The following is a 26159-nucleotide window of genomic DNA, read 5'->3' as shown; positions in this document are numbered from 1 at the left end:
AAGTTTCACAAGAGCATTCTAGACCATCAGGAAATTTGGATACCAAGAGCATGAAGCAAATTTGGCTCCTAACCTCAGATCAGACGATACCTCTTCCAACCCAGCCACAATGATGAACGGCGTAAAACAGAACTGCATCTCTGGCCCTGTCAATGATTAGAAGCATTTCTCTAAAGTTTTGGCGAAGAGTGCTACCAGTGATCATAAATTCATGTTGAAAAGTAACTTTCAATATGTGGAAAACCCTTCCACGCATGAGCTTCATCAAGTTAGGAAGGAAATCAACAACCAGAAAATAATCAAAGAGAAGGAAACTAGCATACGTTATTTTGTTTTATTTCACATTTGGTGGCATATTTATTTGGCCAAATATAGCAAGAGCTCAAGACAGAAAATCATCTTAATATTTCTTCTGTATCCTTCACAGTCTCTGTTACACAGAATGAGCCTATGTAAAATTGATAGATAAATTGACAGATACATTGATAGATAGATAGAAAGGTAGATAGATAGGTAGGTAGGTAGATAGATGTATAAATGCATGAATAAAAGTCTGAATAACCTCATCTTGATTGATTGGCACATTAGCCACTGTAGTGCCAGGGAAAATCAGACAATTAAATAATTGGAAGGGAATGTAGTAATCATTTTATTTAAGCTCTTTATTTTAAAAAGTTAACATGGGGAACCTGAAATTTTTAGAAGATTGCACGGCAAAGCCTGCGTAACCCTTCACTGGAAAGGCAGACTTACCCACAGTTAATGAATCGTGTGCCTTTCTAGATCACTGTGCAATGATGCACTGGTTTTAAAATCAAGATGCAAGCATGGGAGGCCGTCAGAGCATGATCCTGTTGCAGCATCAAATGCTAAAATAACTTAGAGTTCTGTGAAAGAAGGTTTACCTGACTGCACAGCTGGAAGACATGCCCCACTAATGCTTCCCTCCGCCACCTGAAAGCTTTCCTAAACGTTAAACAGCAGAAAATCGGTATCAATAATTAGTTATGAGAATGTAATCCATCCAGAAGCACAAAGCAATGCTCTTTCAAGCATTTAACCTAAGCCGGTCATGCGCACAGAGGGGCCACAGCAAGCTATTCAAGCAGTTGAACTAACATTTGAAAACAAAACAGAAAAAAAAATTTTTTTTGAGGAAACTGGCCCTGAGCTAACATCCGTGCCCATCTTCCTCTACTTTATATGTGGGATGCCTGCCACAGCATGGCCTGATGAGTGGTGCATAGGTCCGTGCTTGGGATCCAAACTGGTGAACCCTGGACCACCAAAGTGGAGAGCACCAACGTAACTGTTATGCCACCGGGCCAGCCCCCAGAAGAAACATTTTAAGGATTCACTTGAAATGCTTGAAATGTGCCTTCAAACAATGTAACCATAACATAGAAGGTTAAGAAAAAGGCAGGGGTCAGAATAAGAGAACCATGTAGCTTTCTCTAACAAAAACACCATCCCAAGTAGAAGATGCACTCTTTCAGAACAGCCTTTCAAAAGACGGCTACAAAAGCTCACAGCAGTTCCCTCACCAAGAGTTGGTCTCTTTGCACATAACACCTGCTACCCAGGACAAAATTAACTTCATGAATAAAGGAAAACATTTATTTATTGACTGACATTTAATAACTGACATTTTCATGTTAACTTTGCCCTTAACTGGACATTTCTTTAATGATATAAGTCATAGAGATATTATATGCAAATACTTTATGAAGAAAGAAAGGTATGTGATATACATTTAAAGTACTGTCTTTCTTTATAAGGTTCTATAATCAAGTAGTGGCTATAACCATACAAGCAAAAATGTTTCTTTAGGTTATAATGAACAGAACTGTTTGAACTCTCTGATAGGACACAGAGATTTGGAACAGTACCCTGGGGAAGTCTCCAACAACTGAACTGGTGCCAGAAAACACTCATCGTTTGGGGGCCTTGTTGACAGAATCTTGGTTTATTTTTGCATGGCTTATTTACCTAACCCTACAAGGCCACAGCGATGTTTTCTCTGAAGGAAGCCTGACCCCATTCCTAAAGGTGAAGAGTGAGGTTAGCCACACCTTCCCAACCACCTCCCAAGGCACAGGCTAAGTCAACAAAGCCAACCGTTAGGGGAAAAGAAACCCGCTATTCCTTCAAAAGTCAAACTAGAATTCCACGACAGTTCAGGATGGATTCTCAGGAGCTCAGCACTACTACCAGAGCTTTAGGTTTCGAAAATGAGGAATCATAATTTTAAAAAACAACAGTCAGATATTACCTAAAAAATAATACAACCAGCAAATAACATCATCAAAGGTCATTATGTGATATGTAAATATGCCTTGAGACAGTCTGTGAGCTTCTGGGATAGTGAATAATTGCAATTAATTATTCAATTAATTAGCTTACTTAATTCGTTGATTTAATAAATTATTCAATTAATTATATATAAACTACATCTTCTGTCAACAACTAATTTCATAGATTTTAATCACTGTATTAATAATTATGGAATCACATTTTAACAGACAATAGAAAGTCGTATTGCCTGGCCTACAGCAGCATTTATAAATTAAGAAATCAATGCCACTAAAGTTCTTTTCCCATTATCTGTGATTATAAATATGTGTTAGACAAAGCGTAGAAGAAAAGTTAAATTATTTAGTGGAACAAGTTCACAATTACCTGCACTTGCGAGATAATTTGGACAAGCCAACTTGCAATGACAATGAACAAACAAACTACATTTTAAATTCCAACATAGTAAACACTGCTATTAACCAAAACACCTTTCACAACAAAATAAGTTCCAAATCCTTGCTTCTATAACAACTATTACCAAAACACACTGAAATCCTGGTGAGTTAAAATGTGATGGCTTGCCTTCTGAGGTGCACTTTCTAGAAGCAGGTTTGATCTGCAATGAACATAAGTTTCTTAAGAGCAGTTATTAAATGTTTCACGTGGCCTAACTATTGCCTCACCTTAATTCCCCAAATCAGATGGTATAATCAAAAATGAACAGGTTTGAAAACCCGGTCAAGGATTATTGCATTTAAACATTGAAAACCGCAATCCTGGGGCACCCAACTCCTGAACTCCTGACCTGTGTAAAGCAGGTTTTATTGCCCAGAAAACTCTCATTTTTTTCCCCTCGACATACATCTGCCCACACACCCACACACATGCACACACACAGGTACACAACCTCAGATCCTTCCTTCATCTTGAACTCATCTTTCAAGTCCCAGTTTCAATGTAATTTCTCCAGGAAAGACTTCACTGCACCCAGATTGGAGTATGGCTACCTGTTACTCTTACGGCTCCTTCTACTTTTGCTAAATCACAAGCTTGTAAGGAAAACTTTCCTTGCTTAAGGTCTGGATCCTCCCGCTAGGCTGTAAGTCCAAAGAGGAGAGGTTTTACCCTCTTCTCCACTGTCCCTGAACTCAGCCCAATGCCTGATACATACTATGCGCTTCATAAATATTTACCAAATATTGAATAAATGACTAGACCTTGAAATTGGAAGTCTACTGTGTCTCCCAGGATACACGTGCTTTAAAATTAGGTATTGCAAATTGAGCAGTAAAATATAGCTCCAAATTATAATTTTAAAAATTAGTCATCCTACAGGAGGTAAATGCCACAAAGAAAATTTAGCATTGAGTGGTTTCTCTCTGTACTGTCACTATGGGAAGCATCTTTCCCAAAGAATTCACTAAGAGAATGGTACTCCTCAGACACACGCATACATACACGCACATCCTTAGAGCATTACCATCATCATTAATCATCTAGTATCAGAACTACAAAAATAAAAGGCAATAGTCACTCAAAATGTCACTGAGCTAAAACTGTCCATTACTCTATCCTTGGTGACTACTAAATAAATGAAACAGTACACAATGCACGTGGCTCAGTATGACAGCATATTAATAGCCCCTGAAGCCATCAGATACTTCCTTTATGAAGCACTTTCAAGGAGAAAATTAATTCGTTAACATCAGGGTGGCAATAAAACCAACTCATAGGCCAGATTTCAGAGAGGTGCTTGGCTGGACCAGCTTTCTGTGTCAAGTCAACTGGGAGTCTGAACTCTTAGGATAATCACCCTGGGCACACTGTCGCAAGGCTCACCCCTCATCACCTGGTTAGATGATTAAGATCTACATACTGCAGGCACACCTTGCCACAAAGTCATCCTCCCCTGGTGAGATGTTCCAATCTCAACCTCCTCTGTGGGACCACTCTGGGGTACACATGGTTCCCACCAATTGGGGTTTCTTGATCCTTGGTGAGCTGTCACCTCAAGGGAACAGTAGACAACAGTTCCTGACACCTGGATCCCTAAGGACTCCCAACATGGCCTTTTCTGGTTCTAAGAGATTAGGAATGAGTACCAAGTACAAGTGCCATTCGGCCTCTGCTGGAAAATCCCAATCTTGGCATCACACATTTTGGGACTAGAGAACCAAATTATAGATCTCAATCACGGCCAAACATTCATATATAAACAAACACCCAACAGAATTCACAAAACCACTGGATTTCTCTAAAATTCAAAACTGTCAAACAGAATACCCCCTTTCAATTTACCTGGAGAACAAACTGCTGTCTTCAAGTTAGGCTGAAGCTCTGCCATCATCTGGCTGGGCATTTCAGTTATCTGACCAGTCTACACTTTTTCAGATTAACCATCATCGGAAGACCCAACACTCTCCCAACCTTGGACTCTAGTTTTCTTAAAGCCTGAAATGGACTCAGGAACACAGCGAAACTGCCTTTTTGCTGTGATAACCTGAACATCGGACCGAACAATTACATCTACTGATATGGAGGGAAAAGTGTTAAACCATTAAGGTTAGTATTCTCTCTAGAAGCAGCCCACGAGCACTGAGGAAAAGACAGGACTGAGGGAACTGAGACTAAAGGCACTCTGGAATGACTGTTAGGCGGCTTCCGAAGGTCTCCTGTGGCTTCTGCATCACGGCAGCAGGCCGGGCTCTCTCCCTACAAGTGGCATTATCACTTTCAGAGTTGGAGGAAGGTAGGGAGTTGTATTCAAGAGGTGTGAGGGAGTGGTCCCTTTCCATCGTACCAGTTTTCCTGGCAATGAGTCAATGCACCACCGGCTAAATATATGAGACAGCTTGTGCGAAAATACACAAAGGATTTTTTTTTAATACTTGAGTTGGAGAAAAATACATTCATGGATGATAGCTTCCCATGAACGAAAGATGGCAAAGACATTAACTTTCATGTAGACTTTTATAAAGGCGTCCAACACAAAAATAAATATCTGACCTAGGATTTTAAGACTAACAGCAGCAATTACAATACAAAAGTCCAGCTATTGCCCACAATTACTGTGGGGGAGGGAGGGGGGTCTAAGTAATGAATTATTCATGTAACATATGCCCTATACCTTTTTAGGAAGAAACAGACAAATCTATACAAACCAAGCTAATAGACCTCTTTATAGTCATAAAGTTTGTCACCTGCTGTTACTAGCTGCCATAAAGAAGATATTCTCTCCCTCCTCCGCCCCCTTTAAATGGTGAGCAAGTTGATTGAGAACCATCCGTTACTCTCAGGAATTTAGATCCTTAACAACATATTAAAGCGAGAGGTCAAAGTACGCCCTGTGTTACAATCCTTGCTATTGCACTTGGGGTGCAGGAGAGATGCAGCAGGAGGGAGCATAGGACGAGAAGAAGTTAAATGCTGCGTTCTCCACCCTCCTTGCACGACACTGCTGCGATCACCAGGAGGCAAGAACTGACTGCAATTGTTTTGGAAAAGCTTTCAAACATCTCAAATGACACGGTTTCACACTTTTTCCCCTGGCATTTGTAGTTTTGTAAGAAAAAAGCTCATTATTCCTTTAATGACTCAATACAGTCTTGGCTTATAGCTGTACTTGTAATGAACCATAGGGTACTCACGGTGAAAGCCACTGAGCGCATCTTTAACAACTGATAAGTAATTGATTTATGCACAGAGCGAGAGTCCTTCGCCTCTTTCTTTTTCTTTAAAGACTGGAAGTTGAAAGAAGATAGATGTTTGGCATCCAAAGGCTAAGGAGGGCAGGAGCCCATGAGCGGCAAGCTGAGGTTTTCTGTTTTGTTTAACCATAAATGTAAGGTAGCATTTGGCAGGCTAGAGACTCAATTCTAGAGTGTGCCAAGAACTTTCCTATGGAAAAAAGAACTAAATGCAAAATTAATGATCCCAGCATCAAAGCTCCACAGTGCATACAGGCACTCCACATTTAAATCAGACACCCCCAGAAACAAAAAGGAGAGGTTTAAGATCAGCTGTGCCATGGGCACTGTGAGGCATCTCCTGCCGAGTCTCAGCACTGAATCTTCAGGAAGGAGGGAGGAAAAGGCAGCACTCGGCCACTGCAGGGAGATAAACGTGAGGGGTATGGAAAACAGAACCCATGCCTGATGAAGTCAGACTTTGGCATGAAAACCCGGTGTTGTTGCTGTTTTGTGTTTTTTTTTTTTTTCCAAAATAACTTTCAGTTAAATTACCAGCCAACTTGAGTACAAAGGATCTCTTCTGATGTGGAATTCTAAAAGTGACAGGCATCATGAGGAGCCCTCCTGACCAAGGGAAAGAATTGCTAATTCCTTCTTTAGTTGAAAAGAAAATGTTCTAAGAGGATATCAAATCAAATATGCCTTAGAAATTATATTAAATAGTCAGAGTGAATAGAATATCTGCCATCTAAATGCACAGTAAAAAACAGACAGGAAAAGGAAGAAAGAAAAAAAGAACATTCATGAAGTCCACTTTCTGCCTACCTTTTCGAATTTTGTCAGCAGTTCCCGTAAGCTGAAGTTCAGACCAATCATTGTCCGGTAGCCCTCAAAGCCTACATCTTTCTGGCAAACTTCCTTCAGACAACAGCGTTTCACTTCTAGAAACCGTATCTTTTCTGGCTATACTTTAAAATCCTTTGTAAAATCCTTTACAAGCCTTGCCCTTGAGCTATGGTCCATAAGCAGCAGCAGCAGCTTGAGCTGGGACATTTTAGCCACTCCACCGTGGGTCCGGTTTTTCATGGACTTCGGAGTTCACACGGAATAGACCTGCTTCTATAATTTCTGGGAGCTGCGTTCCATGAGCCTGGCATGGTCTCCTTTTTTCCCTGGGAAGCCCAGGATTCCCTTCTGCTCACCTCACTAATGACCTGCAGCCCACAACTGTTCTCTCCTGGGCCCCAAGCTTAGAGTTTGGTCTCAATTACACACAGCAAAGAGAAGCTATATCCTGGAAACTTGCATGAGAGAAAGCAAAAAAAAAAAAAAAAAAGGAGCCAAGTATTACCAACTTCCTCCATTCAGACTGGTTTCAGAAAGAAAAAGAAAAAAAATCCCGGGTAAAGAGCCAGTTTTCAAAGAGCATGACTTTCGTAGAGTTCGAACAGCAAGGAGTGCAGTCTTGTCTGAGGAAACACCCAAACAGGGGACAAGAGGCCACTAGTTTGCACTCTCCCAGACACCGCAGCCTGTGTTGCTATGGTAACCACCAAGCTAGTTTCAGTCCATTTCCCTAGGTCAGGCTATGCCTAAGGGATGCTGTCAGTGCCACAGAACTAAGTTGTTTAAAAAGTTGTTCTATCTGTCCGGAGAAGAGTTGTAGCAGCAGATCTCATGGCCCCCGCCTTTGCAGAGTTTGCGGCAGGGGAGGGCAGCGTCAGTCAGCGCTGGCAGCTCCCCTCGCTGATCTGACAGTAGTGTGGTAATCTACTTTTCTTTCCAGCGGTTGTTTATTATTTTAATCAGCATCCTCCCTTCCACCACCCCTCACACAGTTTTTAAGTGAAGCTCACTCCCATTTCCTGGAGGCCTCCCTGCCCCACACTGCAGTTCAGCATCTCTCCAATTGCCTCCATCCGGAACGGATCACAGGATCCATATTCCAATTGAGAGCGCACCCACGAGAACAAAAAGGTGGGTACGCAAGACAACACGAATCTCCAAACAGAGGATGTGTGATCAACTGCATTATTTCTAAAAAGGTTTGACAGTAAAATGATGGGGAGACACTTTTAAAGGAAAATTCTTTCATCTCATTGATACCCCTAAAAGTCATTCCGTAAATTTGGGGGAATTTACTCATTTCTGAAATAAAACTTAATAAGTGAAACTACTCAAAATGTGAGCAATAACCAGTCACTTTTAAATGTCTTCAATTTTGATGTTAAATTATTACTGGCACTCAGAGAGGCACTATCTTCTACAAAGTTTTAGGTGTAATTGCTTTAAAGGGAAAAATTCAACCTAAACGATATATTCTGCGCACTGCTATTGTGGACATCATTCCAAGGCCAAGATGTGATTTTGCTTCTGCATCACATAGCTATTTAGTGTACCAATAAGACAGATACGTCCATATGAAACATATTTCTGTAGCTGTGTGCAGAATTTCATCACAAATATATAATGCTCTTAAAGTTGACACTATCACACATGGGATGTTAATCTTGGTAACTAAGTTTACTTTTCACATCAGGGCATAGAGCAAAGGAGAAAAAAAACCCCTGAAATTAGAATACTACCTCTTAAAAGGCTATTTGAATTACTTAAACATCAAAATTGTTAGCACTCATTTAATCATATGCAGAAACAAATTCCATTAACAACAGAAAAAAACAAAAACCTATCAGGGAACAGTACGCAATGTGGTTATTTGGGGGCAGTGGGGGGGGGGGGTTGCAAACCATTTTTTTTCCCCATTTCATTCCCAACTTATTTTCATATCAGTATTTAAATAGCATGTGTTTTACATATGCGGATCTATACAAAATTTAACAAGCTTTTAAAATATTTTCATCATTTATTCATAAAAACCAACATGTCCCCAGGGGCAAAATGACTTTATGAGATTTCTAGCAGAATGGGTTTCCCCTCAAAGTGCGCCCAATTCAGATTTATACAGACATTATTAATTTCAAAAGCAAGTGTGGTAAACTAATGATGATCCAGAAATGCGTAAGTAAAAATAACCTGTGCAGTTTGGATCAAAAAAAGCACTGAGATCAGCATGACCACCAAACATCAGAAATGGAGCAAAGAAACCACAGAAACTGACCAGGCTGACTCTGATCCCTGAGGGCTCTGGGGCCACATGCTGAGATCTTTCAGCAGCAACAAATAAACTTTTTTACGTAACAAGACAAAAGGAACCATGAGCACCACCACAAATAAATAAATAAATAAAAGGGGAGAGAGAAAAAGAACAATCTTTCTCAGCTGGGCAAACTTCCAACTACCACCCAGGGTGCTGGATGACTGTGATCAGAGACATGTGCAAACACGCAAATCCCCCATGCACATATCAGGAGAACGAGTTAAATAAAAACTCTGTGGAACAACACAGAATACCATGGTCTTTCTCTAAAGTAGAGTCTTACGTTTAAAGGGTTCTTATACCAAGACAAGAACAGTATGTTATTATTAGAGCTCCAAACATCTTGTCTCCTTACACAAGAGTAATCTTTATGAATGAAAAACAGCAGCATCCTTTCTTAGGGAATCTACCCAAAAGATAAAGCAAGGGAAGCTTTATCAGAATCATAGCTCCCTGTGTCCTAGGAGTGACAAAGACAGGATAAAGAAAGAGAGGAAGAGTATGTTCCCACATGGAATTCCAGAGTGGAGCGTCCAGAAGTCACAGCCTCTGTCCCCTACTGGCCCCCAGCCATTCCCTACAAATGCCTGGTACCCATTCTCAGAACTGGCACCTCCGCTTGGGCAGAAAGAGAACACTTAAATAAAGTTCCCTTAACTACAATTATAAAATATTAAAAACTAAGATATTGATGAACCTGGTTATGATGACACTGTCTTAGGAGAAAAAGGGGGGAAAATACTCAGTGGATCCATATGGAACTATTCAAGAAAATTTTTTCTCTCTCACCTAATTTTAATAACAGGCTAACTATACTCTCACTAAAACTGGAAAGCAACTAAAAATGTCATTTTTAAAGGATCAAAGACAAACTATTTATGTCAAAATCCAAATACATTCTATAAAACTCAAATAGCTAAATATTTAATATACTATTCCAAAGTACTGTGCTCTTTGATGACTGAGTGGAGAAGTGAGACTTGTAAAATGTAAATGTGAATTGCTTTTGTAACAGTGAGCACATTTTACTATGTATTTGTGTTTGCTAGCTATAAATAAGAATACTCTCTCAGTTTAAACTCTGTATACAAAATATCATCTTGGTAATATACATTACATCTCCGTAGCTCTTTTTTTCTTTTTTACCAAGCCCCTCTTTGATACATTATCTCCTGTAATCATTAAAACAAAAAATAGAGGCCTCAGTGAAGGCAGTACATCGCCAGACAGACTTAATAAATTGGATGATGAAATTTGAAGTAGTTGACATTTTGCCAGTCTAAACTAGTGTGCAAATAAATTGTGCACTAATCCTCAAGAGGTGGAATAAACATAATACCACCAACCCCTGCAGCAGATCAACACTGAAGATCCTAAAATTCTCCAGCGAAATAATCCATGTCTAAACATAGACACATAGTTCCATGAGAACGCGAAGGTTACGGAACCACAGAGCAGCACGGGAAAACTCAACAATGGAACCAATAAAATCTAAATCTAAATGACTTAATAAAAACCATATTCCATTGCCAAAATGAAGGGAGCTAAGTGTATATACGGCTTTGGCAAAAAACTTTCAAAGGCTAGGCTAATTAAAAAACTTTTTATGCTTAAAAGCTATATTTCACTTAATTCGTTAAAAGATGACTTACTCATTTAGCAATTTCATCGAGGCAATAAGACATTCTTCAGAGTTCTATCAAATATAAGCAAAAAGAGCAGCCCAAATGCTTTGCTGAAAAACAATTTATGTCTTACCCATAGAGTAGATCTTAAGTACAGCTACCTTCCCACTAAACAGAGAGTTCACGTTTTTTAAAACTGTAAAGATAAAGTATGTTTCCTATGCAAAACCTAACAGGTTTATCTTTATATTGATCAATATAAAGAATAAAAAGAAAAGGGAGAAAAAAGTGTCTTGGGAGGCTCTAAAGCGAAGCATATGGAGGTCAATAGGTGACCACAGATCGGTACATCATGGCTTTAGTCAAAATGAAGAGCTTCAGGCATGGGTTGAAAAATTTACTTGTTATAAACCCATTCAGATTTAAGGAAAGACCTAGATTATAAAGCCTTTAAAATGTACATATACAGGTCTCCTTTTCATGACCCTTCTAACTCAAGGTTTACAATTCAAAAATAAAATAGCCTCAAGACCCTAATCCTGATCTGAGATTTCCATTCATTGTCTACTGCCACTATAGCACTATCGGGGGAGACTGCTCAATACCTTACAGCTTTCTAGTTAACATCAGCCAGCAACCAAGTCTGTCAGCTGGTAGCTATTTAAAGTAATATACAGCCCTAAAGGGCAGAGGTTCCATCTAAAATGGAGGCCTGAGCCCCTGGATGAAAGGCAAGGCGGAACTCTCCTTTTATCCCAGGAAGTTCAGGCAATATGCATTGTACAGAAAAAAACTATTTTTAATGTTCATCTCTTCAATAATGTCATCTATTTTGATAATGACACAGGTGGCAGTCAGGAAATAAAAGTTATAATTCATAAGAAAAAGATTCAGTACTTTATAGATTTCCAAAACCTAGAGCCAGAAGATTCTACTAGACATTTTCAAAGGCACAAAGAGGTTTTTCTTCTTAAGGGGAGCGGATGGATGGGGTAGGAGTTGAGGCAGAGAAATGCCAGCTGATCTGGGTCTGAATTAGCCACCCAGGTGCAGGGGTCAGCCTTCAGCACCCTTCTAAATATTTAATGATTCAGAAAGCACTTTATTAGGTGACTAAAAATAATGCCAAGACAGCTTAATGTTTCAAAACCATATCTTTCCTAAAAAGTATGCAGCATCAGACAAGAGTGAAACCATCTCAGGCGGCTGTCCTCACAATTCCAGATGGCCACTGACAGCCGCGAGCTTGGGGATACTTAACCAAATCACACAGGCTTTGGAGAAGGTTCTTAAAGGTTGCTAAAAGTTTTGTGAAGGCTTTATCAACTTTCCTCAGCCAACCAGATTCAGCCAATTAAAGCCAAAAATTAAAATAAAAATCTTCACAACAACGAACACGTCAAAATAAGTGAAAATTGAAGTTGCTGTTTTCACTCACAAATTAAAAATTGGTGCTCTTCCTAGGAGGGCATTGCTCCTATAATCTGAATATGTATTTAAGGAACCAACATTGGGCGAACCAAGAGGGAGCTCAGACTAAGCCAGTGAAATGAGCTACGCTTCTGTGTAATACTAAGCAACAGAGCATTTCTGACGCATGCAGGCTGGTTCACCCAGAGCTGACGTATTGCTTCAACTCTGAGCCACATTCCTGCCATCTGTCTGCTTAGCATCCCAATTGTAATTCTTTGCAAAATCAGACCCCAAGCCTTCTTCAACCCATTAATCATGATTCATCTCCACTAATCTCACCAATAACCAGTCAATACACTTATCGCAGGAACTACTTACACTTGCAAATATGGCTTCGCCCAAAGTCAGAGGACATCATCACCCATTTTTCCCTGAGTATCTTTAGTTATATTTACTTTCTGTACCTTTATCTCACTTCCGTCATATGTTTGTTCTGGACAATGAGTTCTACGTCATGACTTTGTTTCTTCACCAAAAGTTTCCAATAAAGTACTCTATAGACAGTGAACCCAGACAACGTATTACGCAGCTCATAACAAAATCAGTAGGCTGATTACAGAATGAAGAATTCCTACGTTTGGAAGAATTAAGTTAAGCCATTACATTTCCTGGAGATTATGAGAAGCAGTAGAGTTGAGTTTAAAAAATCTGCCAAATTGGGAGTGGGGGAGAATTTAGCAATATTCATCAAACATTAAAATGCATATAACCTTTGAACGAGAAACTCTATTTCTAGAAATTTAATTTGCAAATGTATCTACAGACATATATACAAGGATGCTCAATAAGTCCTATGTGACGTAGCAAAAAGCTGTAAACAATCTAACGGTCCACCAGTAGGTAACCGTGTAAACAAATTAGGGCAATTTCCACAATGGAATTGGAATGTTGTGCAGCTATGGGAAAGACAGAGATGGTTTCCACGTGTTAATAAGAAATAATCTCTATGTGCATGTATATAGAAAATGTACATATATGCAAAAAAGAGCAGACTGAAACAGTCACATTTGGGTACAATATATGAAATATAGATAATATTTCTGGAAAGATATACAAGAAGATAGCCATGATGGTTACCTCTGAGAGAGACTGGAGATCTGAGTGTCTAGAATGGGACACTTGAAGTATTTTACACTGTGTGGAAATTTTATCACAAGCACACAGTACTTTTTCCACATAAAATTAAATCAATAAAAGATGGAAAATTCCCAAGAAAACACATCTATCTTTCTAGGTAGATATCTATTCAGAAAAATACTGGCATCATTAGATTTGAAGGTAAATGCCACTAGAGACAATCATTTTTGCCTCTGAAAGTTTCAAAAGTTTTAGGTGCCAGATGGCCCGACATTCTAGTAAATCAGCCCTCAACAGAAAGAAGCCTTCAGCAGCAGTGGGCTGGTCAATGGTAAACTTTTCTAAAAGACATGGAAACAAAGCCCTTTTGTTCTCATAAGTTACTGTATAACTAGTAACTCCAGCTTACTTAAATAATAACATTGTGTCTAAATAGGCATTATATGATTCAAGCTATTCTCTCTCCAAGGAAACAAGTCCTCCTATGGTTATCTAATACTGTGATAGTCTGTAGTATAAAATGTTTTGGAATGTTTATAAAATAGTTGATATACACTCAAAAAAGAATATCTATCCTGATTTGTTCAAGGCAACTGAAACATCGCTTCATCTCTCAAGTTGGGCTAAGTGATCCAACCTAAGAGGCTGGCAGAGCGAGAGTGCCAGGGTTTACTGATGGCTAAAGAGATGCTGGAAGACAAAGCAGTTCTCTTCATGGATCTAAGCGATAGCAGTGAGAGAGAAAATACCATGGACCCTGCCCTGCTTGTCACGTGTGCAGAAGCGATGCTCGATGTGCTAGGAAGGTTAATCTAACAAAACACTGAAGGAAATGGACCACTGCAGGCTCAACCATTGGACCCCAAAATCAGGCACATTCTTCTTTAGGGCTATATCAAATAGGAGCAGAAGGGTTAGAATCTCTAGCTCTATATTAAATATTGTCAAACCAAGGAATTGCAAGCATAATTTAGATCCAGAATTTGATCTGGTAGGTGTTTTAACTTTAAAATAAAACTATGGAATGATTGGGGTAATAGAGCCTTTAAAAGCACAACAGCGAATCCAGCATTTGCATATAAATCTATACATGCATATATATAAGCACCAAATCTACTTATGCATATAAAATGAGTACTGGCATCAAAACCGCAACCTCGTGAAGCTAAACAAATACTCAGGTGATGTTGCTATTGCATAAAACCTTTTTGGAATATTACTACAGAGATGTTTTTATAATTAATGAGAGATCTATAAAATAAAATTGATCTTATTTTTTCAGTTACACTGCCACTTTTATCAAAATTATGACAGCCATCTTGATCACCAGCCTTAACTGAATGGCTGCTGGTAATGTGCACATTCATAGTATACACTCACAAGTCTAAGATCTATTATTAATTAGTAGATTCAAAACACGATGCATGTTATTAAGGATGCTACAAAGACTACATAATATTGAAAGATATGAAACTAATTTAGACAACTTAAATGCACCCTAAATGTTGCTACAAAGTATTTTTAGAAACAATGATATTCTTTGGCCCATCACACCCCCTCTCTATTCCTACTCCCAGAGCCATTGGCTGTTCCTTTTTAGCTGTGGCATATTTTTTTTTAATGCTTCTTAATTATCTTTCAGCCAATGCTACACACTCTTACAAAAAAGATTATAGCTCAGAATGACAAGAACTTAAATCATTAGACTATAACTTTCTCATTAGAAATTATAAATCAGATCATATTACTACTATGATAGTCTAAAAACAACATAGAACCTTTTCAATAACATGAGAAAGTAATAATTGACGTTACATATGAATGAGATTACTCATTTGTATTATAACATCCCATCCCTATTAGATTCTATCTTCCATGGGATAAATAAGAAAGAACAACATTCTCGGAGTCAAGAGACCTGGGTTGTGGTTGCATCTGTAACACTTATCCAGCTGCTTGACCCAGAAAAAGACACTTGAACCCTTGTCTGGACTTTGATTTTTCTCTGTAAAATGATCCTCTGACACTTCAGCAAACACTCAAACACTCTTATTAAGGAAGACATTCACTAGTCCTGTATTATTGATCGGTCATTAGTTTCAACAAAAATCCATTGATAATTGGATAATTTTAGTCGTAGCACAATTAAGGCTTTCACACAATTCTGCGCAATACCAGGAGTGCCTGCATGGAGTTTTCTAGAGTGAAAGTGAGGGTTCTACTAAGTTTTCATACATTTTCAAAAAATTACTAAAAACTCTGAAAAGTATATCATTACAATAGATTATTTTGAGAAGCCTATGTATGGTTTCTTTCTTCACCTGCCAACAGGATTACTTCAAGCCTTCTTTTCGACTCCTATCTCTCTTTACCCTCAAATTATCCCCTGTATCTATTAGCATGACAAACCAAATTCTCTCCAAAAACTACTTTAATCAAAAAAGTCACTTATTTCGTCTCACCCTCTATTTCCTCCTCATCTATAAAACTAGTATAATAACAGCTAATTTCAAATGTAAATTGACTATGACTGTTTTAGAACTCTTACATAATACACTTATATCTGGCCAGCTGTGTTTGGTCTGTAGAAAGAACTTAATAAATAAGTTCATTTTCTGCTTATGGCTTTAAAATTCAAAAGTTCTTGATACTATTATATCAACACCTCTATTTTTCTTTAATTGTTCTCCACATCCCATCTCCAAAATATCTAAACTGTAATCTAGCACCATCCAATAGAACTTTCTGCGACGATGGAAATGTTCTCTACCTTTGATGTCCAAAAGAGTAACATGCCTACTGAATACCTGAAATGTGGCTAGTGTGACTCAGGAACTAAATTTTGATTTTGTTTCATTTTAATTAATTTAAATTTAAACCTAGATAGTCACATATGGCGAGCGGCCTTGTTATGCATTCTAAGCATGGTTTCCTCAATATTCTCAAGGATATGTTTTTCTAACTTTCTCCAATATACACTCTATTTCCCCTCCGTTAACAGGATTCTTTTGTCTTAAATAATAACCTCTCTTTTTTCTATCAATTCAAATTTTATCCAGCCATTGAGGTCCAATTCAATTGCCACCCTCTACTCAAAGCCCTGGACTACAGCTTTAATTCGACAATTTCCTGTCCACATCGGTCATCTCCATTTTGCCGCACTGTTATCCTGCACTTCCTTACATTTTGCCTTGTTTTGTTTACAGGTTGTTTTGTCTATTTGTTTTGGCTTACCTCTAACCCCAACAAGGAATGACAGAAGGAGAAAAGATTAAATTGATTTGTCCCTCAGATCACCTGTTGAATGATAAACACACAGCCATACACACATATGCACTGCATATATTGTGCAATACCTAGTTTTTAATTGACAAGAGCAAAACAATTAGAATTTATTAAAATGCTATACCCTTAATGTGATTTCATAATTGAAGAGAAAGCCAAGATCTTAGCAGACTCCTACACATTGACAAAGTTACCAAGATAGTTCATTTAATCCAACTTTCAAGTAAAAAATTCTAGGGGTTGATTTAATCCATCTTTCCATTTTTTGAAAGGACCCAAGGGACTCTAAAGATTGGCACTTATCTTATTCACTTTCTCCAAAGAGAGAGAGCTTCCAGTCCTTCTTCTGTACAACACTCAAACTTCAAGACAGAAAACGTTAATTTCACTATATTTTTTGAGTCATATTCTAAATTTTAAAAGAAAGTGCTGCCCTCTTGTGAAATGAGGTAGAAGATTTATCATTTCACTGACAGTTGAGTAAATATTGCAAAGGGATTAAAAGTTAAAATTTAACATGAAAACAAAACAGAGTTTATCTCAAAGTTATATGTGTTTCCTCTGAGGTCTCTGCCTCCCGCTCTTGGTTAATTTTCCAACCAAATGAGGAATGGATCATCATGTTGAACTGCTCACATTTGTACTATAACTGAAAAATAATGAATGACTAGTATATTTTCACAATAATAGATATAAAAGATTGTAGCGTTTTGTTGGGTTTTTTTGCTGATTAAGATTTTCCTTGAGAATCTTTTGCCAATCGTTCTCCTTTTTGTTCTTTTTTCTTTTTGCTTGAGGAAGACTAGCCCTGAGCTAACATCTGTGCCAATCTTCCCCTATTTTGTATGTGGGATGCCACCACAACATGGCTGACGAATGGGGTAAGTCCACACCTGGGATCTGCAAACCTGGGCTGCTGAAGCAGAGCATGCCAAACTTAACCACTATGCCCCAGGGCTGGCCCCTGTAGTTTTTTAATGTTGTATGACTGAAGGAAGAGTGGGAGCAAGAGCCAGTGAAGGAACAGACGAGTCAGTGACAACACTGCAAATCTCAAGCCAACTTACTCTATGACATTGGGCAAGAGTTTAACTTGTCTTCAGCACACTTACTTACATATCAAGTGAGTATTTTAATAATGCCCCAACTGCATAGATTTATATTGAGATTTAGTGAAACAGCAGAGGTAAAATAATTAGTATAGTCCTTGTCACATAGTAAGTGTTTATTAAACATTATTGAACCAATAGTCATAATATTACCATAAATAAGATTACATTCATAACAAGCATTTAAACAATGCAGTCCCTCCAAAAGTCTTAACAATTGCAATGTATGTCATCCTTTATTCAGGCATCTATTATGTGGCACAGGTTGTAGGTACCATGAAAAACAGATATAAAAGGACTATTTTGAAGGATCTTATATTCTGAGTTATCCATGAAAATACATGGAAAACCAGTCATGATTTCATGAAGAACAAATGTAAGCAGATTCACAATTCACAGAAAGGACTGCTATAATCTCATGGGCATTAGAATCCAATTAAACGTATTAGTTTACTAATACTTTACTTGAGTCATACATAATGGATCATCTCAAGTCTAAAGGTACTAAGAACTAGAATAGGAGAGAAAACCCCCGAACTTAGTGTTATTTAATAGCGTCTCCCATTTCCTCTTTCCATAGAGTGTGCTTCTGAGTATGAGATTTTGCTTTCCCTCCCATCCTCTCCTCTGGGACTCGGCTAGAAGAAGGATGAGAGGTTGGCTGGACGCAATAGTATAGTAAGAGAAAACTAAACCATCTTCACTATTTCTCCAACGTTAGCAAACGTGAGTAATTCACAAACCAATTTTCATGACCACCACATTGGGACACACATGTAGATAGCTATCACTTACATATGAATATTAGGAACAGGTGCATCCATAAAAGAACATGTTTAAAATCTGGAACATTCTTTGATTTGATTCTCAGCACACTAAGGGAGTTGTCTATTTAAAGTAACCTTTAGGAAATTTTTTTGTAACGTAGAAGATCTTTTGTCAAACGAAAAGCCAGCCCCTGATATATTTGTTTTAGCAGTTTGAATCTTTATGCATGAGAAGCTTTCTTAACTTGGGAAAACATCCCATTTCTTGATTAGTATTATGATAGAGAATAAAGGAAGGTCTGGAAAGTGAGGTGAAAAAGTGCTTTAAGGAAGAGTATGGATCTTATATTTAGTAATATAATACATTTTGGTACAGCTTCCTTAAAAAAATCCCTTTTTAAAAAAAAACCTATCAAAATGCAGGAGTAACAAATCATACTTTTCTATTATTCTAATTAGTTGCTTCTCTGTTCAAATAGCGAACAGCCACAGAGGCACCTAGCAACATTTTGGTGAGCTAATTGAGAAAAAAATCTCCAATTAAATGTTAAGGAAAGAAAATTAACAGGCACATGATTTATAACATTTTAAATTAAATAATGCTTTGATTTTACTAAACTTCAGCAAAAGAAATGTTGACTCATTATACACATAAGGGAATGCTTCTAACAAATAAATGAAGGACAAAAGGTAGGAAAATATTTGCTTCAATAATTTTTCAAGCTGAATACAATTACATTACATTGTAACCACTAATTTTCTTCATCTTGTAGAGGAGGTGGAAGTTTGACAAAGTGAACTGTTAAGTAAGTACAGTAAAAGCGAAGAAGTCGACCTAAGTCTTGTTACCATTTATTTAATCAAGTAAAACAGATCTGTTCAGTGACCCATACTAAAGATCAACGAGAAAGGTTTTCAAGTTCAGAGGATAAGAGAAATGCACCCCCAGAGCGTGTGCTAAATAATAAGTTCTTCAATAAAAGTGTGTTGATTCAATGTGATGGACCACTGAACACCATTTTGACATAAATTTTTTTAAAGAGTTGCTTTCTCCCTCCTCCCCTCACTGGCAGTCAAAGCTACTCTGGTATCTCCCATTTTCTGGCTCATTTTATCTCAGTTCTTTCAGAGTCTTATGTTATTTCCTCTAACCCTTAAGATTCTGTCTCCTGTTATTAATCAAACAGCTAAGGTCAAACTACCTTGTTGACTTGTATCAACTACTTTGTTAATATTGCAAAGAACCATTCTACCATTTGGATCATGTTTCTATCATTTACCTAAATTTTTGTATTTTCTCTGTTCTTTTTCACATTGATCTAGGAGCAAGACCCAAAGAAGAATACAAAAGTTGTCTGAAGCCATTAAATTTAAACACATCTTCAAAACAAAATACTTCATAACTAAACAGTATCTAAGTTCTATGACTACTTTAAAAAAAAGTAAACTACAATTCTATTGCACTAAATAAGGAACTTGGTCTGTCTGTCCTAGCACTAAGGACAGACAGAAATAACTCAAGGTATAGTATTCTCAAGGAAAAAAATTACAAGGGAATAAGTATTCAGTTTAATCACTGGCATGGATATATTTCCAGGACTTTAGAGAAATTTATCACAATTAGATTTGAATTCATTATCACTATTTATTGAAATTGAGATAAAGTTGGTGTCACTGATAAACTAAGAAATATGAATGATTATTTTTTAAAAATAAAACACTATGAAAAAATATAACTAAAAAACTGTTAGGGAAAATATAAATTAGGCCTCTAAAAATAAATGTATGACTAATATATAACCAAATACATAATTAAACATATAACTAGCTATCATAATTTTTCTCCTCATTTTTAAAGCCTTTTGGATTATTATCAGGATATCAACAGTTTGTAAAAGTAAATACCACATGTGTTATAAATTTTTTAAAATTTTTAATCACTCAGAGGAGAGAGAATTAATTTCAAATACCCTGATATTTTATACCAAAAGCCTAATTCAGTTTAGAAAATTACTGTAACTATGTATGAAATTCTATATTTGGATCTCTGGATCCAAAATGACATATAATCATCTAAACTAGTCATAGAGATTTTTTCAATACTAATTTTGGAGTTCATCTAAAATGGCATAAGAGGATGAAGATGAGGAATTTTTACTACAGTCATGTACCATATAATGATGTTTCAGTCAACGATGGACCACATACACGATGGTGGTCCCATAAGTTCAGTACCACATCGCCTAGGAGTGCAGCAGGCTGTACCATCCAGGTCTGTGTAAGTGCACTCTGTGATGTTCGCATGACAAAACTGCCTAACAGTGCATGTCTCAGAATGTAAGCCTGTCGTTGAGCGACGCATGACTGTAAATGAGTTTCATATCTGATCCCATAGGGTTCTGTTTTTCCTAGACATGTACTGATTTGCTTTAGCAATTGTGGAGACACACTTTAATTCACATATATCCCTCCCTGGCAAATGTAAAAATAAATTAGAGTCTTTTGTGACACAATATCAGGGAGAAAAATTCCCCACTGATTTTGTGCTTTTCAGGAAGATGAAAATAATTAACTAAACCACAAATATGGCAAGCCATACATACCACAGACTCAACTGTACACGTAAAACATAATTTTAAAATGTGTGCGTGCATGTGTGCAGTATACAGTAGCACACTTTTTGATCCAGCCTCAGGATCGCTTCAGCAAAATTAACACAAATTTTTAGCAAGAGCTAATTATTTACAAAATAAACAGAAACTTGCATACTTCCATCAGTACTATCCAATCCAATCTACTCTCTCACCAGACAAAGTTAAACTCTAAAGTCATTGCCTTCCTTTTTTTCCCACATGCAATACTTCAGATCTTAACCTAGATCTTGGGTATTTGTAGATCCCTTAAAATACATTATTTTCCAGTCCTTTCTGATAAATCAAAATTTAAACTTCCAGAACAAATACAGTTAAAATGTCCATATTACCTAAAGCAATCTACAGATTCAATGCAATCTCAATCAGAATCCCAATGACATTCTTCTCAGAAGTAGAACAAAGAATCCTAAAATTCATATGGGGCAACAAAAGACCCCAAATTAGTGAAAGCAATCCTGAAAATAAAGAGCAAAGCTGGAGAGATCACAACCCCTGACTTCAAAATATACTCCAAAGCTGTAGTAATCAAAACAGCACGGGCACGGAAAAAAACAGACACACAGATCAATGGAACAGAACTGGAAGCCCAGAAATAAAATCACACATCTATGGACAGCTAATCATTGATGAAGGAGCCAAGAAGATACAATGGAGAAAGGAAAGTCTCTTCAATAAATGGTATTTGGAAAAGTGAACAGCCACATGCAAAAGAATGAAAGTAGACCATTATCTTTCACCATACACAAAAATTAACTCAAAATAGATTAAAGACTGGAAGTTAAGGTGTGAAAACATAAAACTCCAAGAAGAAAACACAGGCAGTACCCTCTTTGACATCGGTCCTAGAAGGATCTTTTCCAATGCCATGTCTACTCAGGCAAGGGAAACAAAAGAAAAAAACCAAAAACAAATGGGACTATATCAGATCAAAAAGCTTCTGCAAGGCAAAGGACACCAGGAACAAAATAAAAAGGCAAACTACCAACTGGGAGAAAATATTTGCAAACCATCTATCCGACAAGGGGTTAATCTCCAAAATATATAAAGAATTCATACAACTCAACAACAAAAAAAACAAACCAACCAATCAAAAAATGGGGAGAGGATATAAATGGACATTTTTCCAAAGAATACATAGAGATCGCAAACAGGCACATGAAAAGATGTTCAACATCACTAACCATCAGGGAAATACAAATCAAAACTACCATGAGATATCACCTTACACCAGTTAGAATGGCTATCATCACCAAGACAGAAAATAACAAATGTTGGCGATGATGTGGAGAAGAGGGAACCCCCCATACATTGCTGCTGGGAATGCAAACTGGTGCAGCCACCATGGAAAACAGTATGCAGATTTCTCAAAAAATTAAAAACAGAAATATCATATGACCCAGCTATCCCACTACTGGGTACTTATCCAAAGAACTTGAAATCAACAATTCACAGAGACTTATTCAGCCCTATGTTCATTGCAGCATTATTCACTACAGCCAAGATGTGGAAGCAACAGAAGTGCCCAATGACTGATGAGTAGATAAAGAAGATGCGGTACATACATATAAAACGGAACACTACTCAGCCATAAAAAAAAGACAAAATCGTCCCATTTGCAACAACATGGATGGACCATGAGGGTATTATGTTAAGTGAAATAAACTAGACAGAGAAAGACAAACACCATATGATTTCATTCAGATGTGGAAGATAAACAAACACGTGGACAAAGAGAACAGATTAGTGGTTACCAGAGGGGAAGGGGGTTAGGGGTGGGCATAAGGGGTGAAGGGACACATATATGGTGACTGACAAATAATAATGTACAACTGAAATTTCACAATGTTATAAGCTATTATGACCTCAATAAAATAATAAAAATTTAAAAATTAAAAAAAAAATTAGGGGGCCGGCTGGGTGGCGCAGCAGTAAAGTGTGCACATTCTGCTTCAGTGGCCTGGGGTTCGCCAGTTCGGATCTTGGGTACGGAGATGGCACCGCTTGGCACGCCATGCTGTGGTAGGCATCCCACATATAAAGTAGAGGCCGATGGGCACAGATGTTAGCTCAGCGCTAATCTTCCTCAAAAAAAAATTTTTTTTTAACTTCCCTTCCCCCTTTATAAGCCCTCTATCCCCTTCTTCTGTGAAATTTGCTCTAAATCTAAAATGGCAATACTCATGGATTTTACTTTCTAGACCCCATCATTCCCTGAGGAACAAGAGCCCTTGATGACACAGAGTCCCTCTACATTCTCTCTTGGAGTTCACCTCCACGCATCAACAAATTTTCCTCAACAATCTACCATTATTTTCCCTCAAGCTATATGATTATGTTGGATGGAAGGGGTACTGAAACAGAGTGCTTTGGGTTCTGATAGACTCCATGAGAAAATTAAAAGTTTGTCTACGTAAACACAGAAGGAGCAAAAACGTACTAAATTAGGCTCATGGTCAAAATTTTCCTGATTATATAACATCTCTTTAAGAAGGACATCCATAATACATTATTGCTTAGCCATACATAGAAACTATGCAGGGAAATCAATATGATAAAATCATCCCAATATTTATTCCCTTAATTCTAGGGGTGACTACACTTTATATTCAGAATAACAACAGCCCTATTTGAAAAATTCTCCTCTTTCGTGGGCTGAGCCTATTGTACCAGTGTTTTCTTTTAATTCTCCCAAAACAAAGATAGCATTTCCAGTTAGAAAGATAAGAAAATGGGAAGCTACAGAGTTCCTTGAGAGGATGGAGGAGGTGGGTAGATTTGTGACATTTTTCCTCCAAAATGACCTTCTGTCACTGTGCATACAACAGCTGGAATCGAGCCGTAAGCCCTGCAACTTGTCTGAGAGTGAGGAAAGCCAACACATAACTCAGAAATTCAGAAACATCCCTCCCAAACCCCTCAAAATACATCAGCTCTGCCTCTTTGGATTAGAGTTAGAAAAACAAAAGATCACATGAAAAAAGACATTGATTACGGCGAAAATGATGTCCGATTAGCAGGAAGTTAAAGAGAAATGACTGGAAAGAAGACCTAAAAATGACTAGAACAACTAAGAAAAAAACAAGCTTCATACAATATGTACAACTTCTATGGACTCAGGCTACAAACTAAAACCACACCTGTAAAATTTCCTGGCTCATAATACAGGGTATTTGTACAAGTAATATACATTTAAAGGAAAATTAGCCAGAATAAAAAACAAAAGTTCAGACCATGCTTTTGCAGCTTTTTAACTGAGTGAAAATTGGCTAACCCACACACAGACAGTAATTAAGAAAACATCATCGTTTTTTTAAAAAAGGGACATACACTCTATGCCATGTTTGCGATCTCATTAACTTGGAATAAGTACCAGTCAAAGACAAACAGGTTTTACATACCATACTAGATGTTAATTAAGCTAAATATAGTTGCTAGTTTTATATTCATGTAAACACCTGCACTGCCTGTGTCAAGACTCCTGAGCAATAAGATTTCTGTGAACCTAAAAGCATAAAATGAACCACTCAGATATTAATTACCTTATTCATGGGAACATTATTCAGGTCTTGAGTATTTTTGTTTGAATAACTGAGTTCAGCTCAGTTGAATTTACTGAAAGCACAGAACCAACTCAAACTCTAAAATTACTATTTTCTTATATCACTTAATATAAGCATCATTTCAAGAATCTGTAATTATCTTAGGACCAAGGAATAATTTCAATTATGATCATTGGTGAGAATGTGTTAGGATCACTAGGATGCTAACATTTAAGGGAATTGTCTTTATTAATGCATCTTCTTCAGTTCCAGAAAAATATTCCCCTATTTCATTTATTTACTTATTAGTCTGAAATAGATATTCTTTGTCCAAGAACTTCTGGTCTTTAAATAAAAGAGGAAAAAAAAGACTGGCAAAAGAAACTATTTCAACTACATTAAATGAAAATAACTCTAGTACATTTTGGATTTCAAGAACAACAAAGATCACAGTTGAGAAGCAGTTCTTTTCAAAACATTTTGATCTATAACATAAATATTGGGACCATGTTGGCAGACTTTCATACAAACCCCTAATATCACCAGTTGTTAAAACAAGTATTTATATACCAATTTTCATGAGACCAGAGCTTCGAACAAATAAATATACACTGTACTCATGATTACAGACCTCCCTGCCTCAAATCTGTGTGTTGCAAGATGCTCTATAAGGGACATAAAAACTAAATGAGATAGTCTTTTTCTGGCAATTTCTCAAGAAATTGTAAGCTAATAATCATAGTAGAGAATAAACACAAATTTTATTTATGATGCCTGTTGAGAAAATAGATGTAAAAGAGAGTTTAGACTTTGTGCATCGAGTAGTATATTTCTGCAGATAGTTTCAAGCTCAACAGTAAACTATAAATTTTGTGAGTTCTTTAGTGTTATACCAAAGGATACTCTCAACATATTATGTTTGGGGTGGATGTTAGAGGTCTTCTAGTCTACTTTTACATAATGATTCAATTAATATAACAATTCCATATCACTATATTATTAGTAGTATGATCACTATAACAATCAATATAATGATTCTCTCTATAATATACTTTGTAAGTATTTTCCAATTTCCATATGAGCATTTGACACAATAGAGAACTTGTGTCTCTATTGCCACTGCCAGGATCATCCAAGACTTTACTGCTCACCTCTTCCCAGGTCTGACTTAATTTTATCTTTCTGTACCATTTTACACTGTCGATACTCTCCTTCAAGTGTTCTCATCTCTTGGTGTATCATATATTCTAAATTTTATTGCTGCAGTTGCTACTTCTTCCAATGAACTCAATGCATCAGATTCCAAAATTTCTTCCTTATATTAAAGCGGGAAAGTTTCACCTGCCCCTTCTGCTGCTGTCACAGAACAAACTTGCATTTTCAAAAGATGATCCTTCCTGTAGTTGAACGTAGTTATCATGACTCCCTTGGTCTCCTCTTCTTTTTTTCTAGACTAGGATACTTTCTTTCAATAGGGCATTTTTCCCAT

At 37.3% G+C, this 26159-nt stretch overlaps 1 protein-coding gene across 33 annotated transcripts in view; it reads right to left on the bottom strand.

Annotated features, from left to right (window-relative positions):
* UTRN (utrophin) overlaps positions 1-26159 on the bottom strand; it is a 478862-nt gene that overhangs the window by 152436 nt on the left and 300267 nt on the right. For 2 of the 33 annotated variants that reach the window (XM_070506759.1, XM_014850674.3), the window contains exon 1: positions 6810-6875. The exons of the other annotated variants lie outside the window; for them this stretch is intronic. In XM_070506759.1, the coding sequence (XP_070362860.1) occupies positions 6810-6860 (51 nt within the window). In that variant the 5' untranslated portion in view covers positions 6861-6875. Of the gene's footprint in view, positions 1-6809; positions 6876-26159 lie in introns of those variants that run through there. 33 annotated transcript variants of the gene reach the window in all.

This window comes from Equus asinus, chromosome 1, assembly GCF_041296235.1.
Source record: "Equus asinus isolate D_3611 breed Donkey chromosome 1, EquAss-T2T_v2, whole genome shotgun sequence".
Lineage (NCBI taxonomy): Eukaryota > Metazoa > Chordata > Mammalia > Perissodactyla > Equidae > Equus > Equus asinus.
The sequence above is the reverse complement of the archived record's forward strand: the minus strand, read 5'-3'. Positions and strand labels throughout refer to the sequence as shown.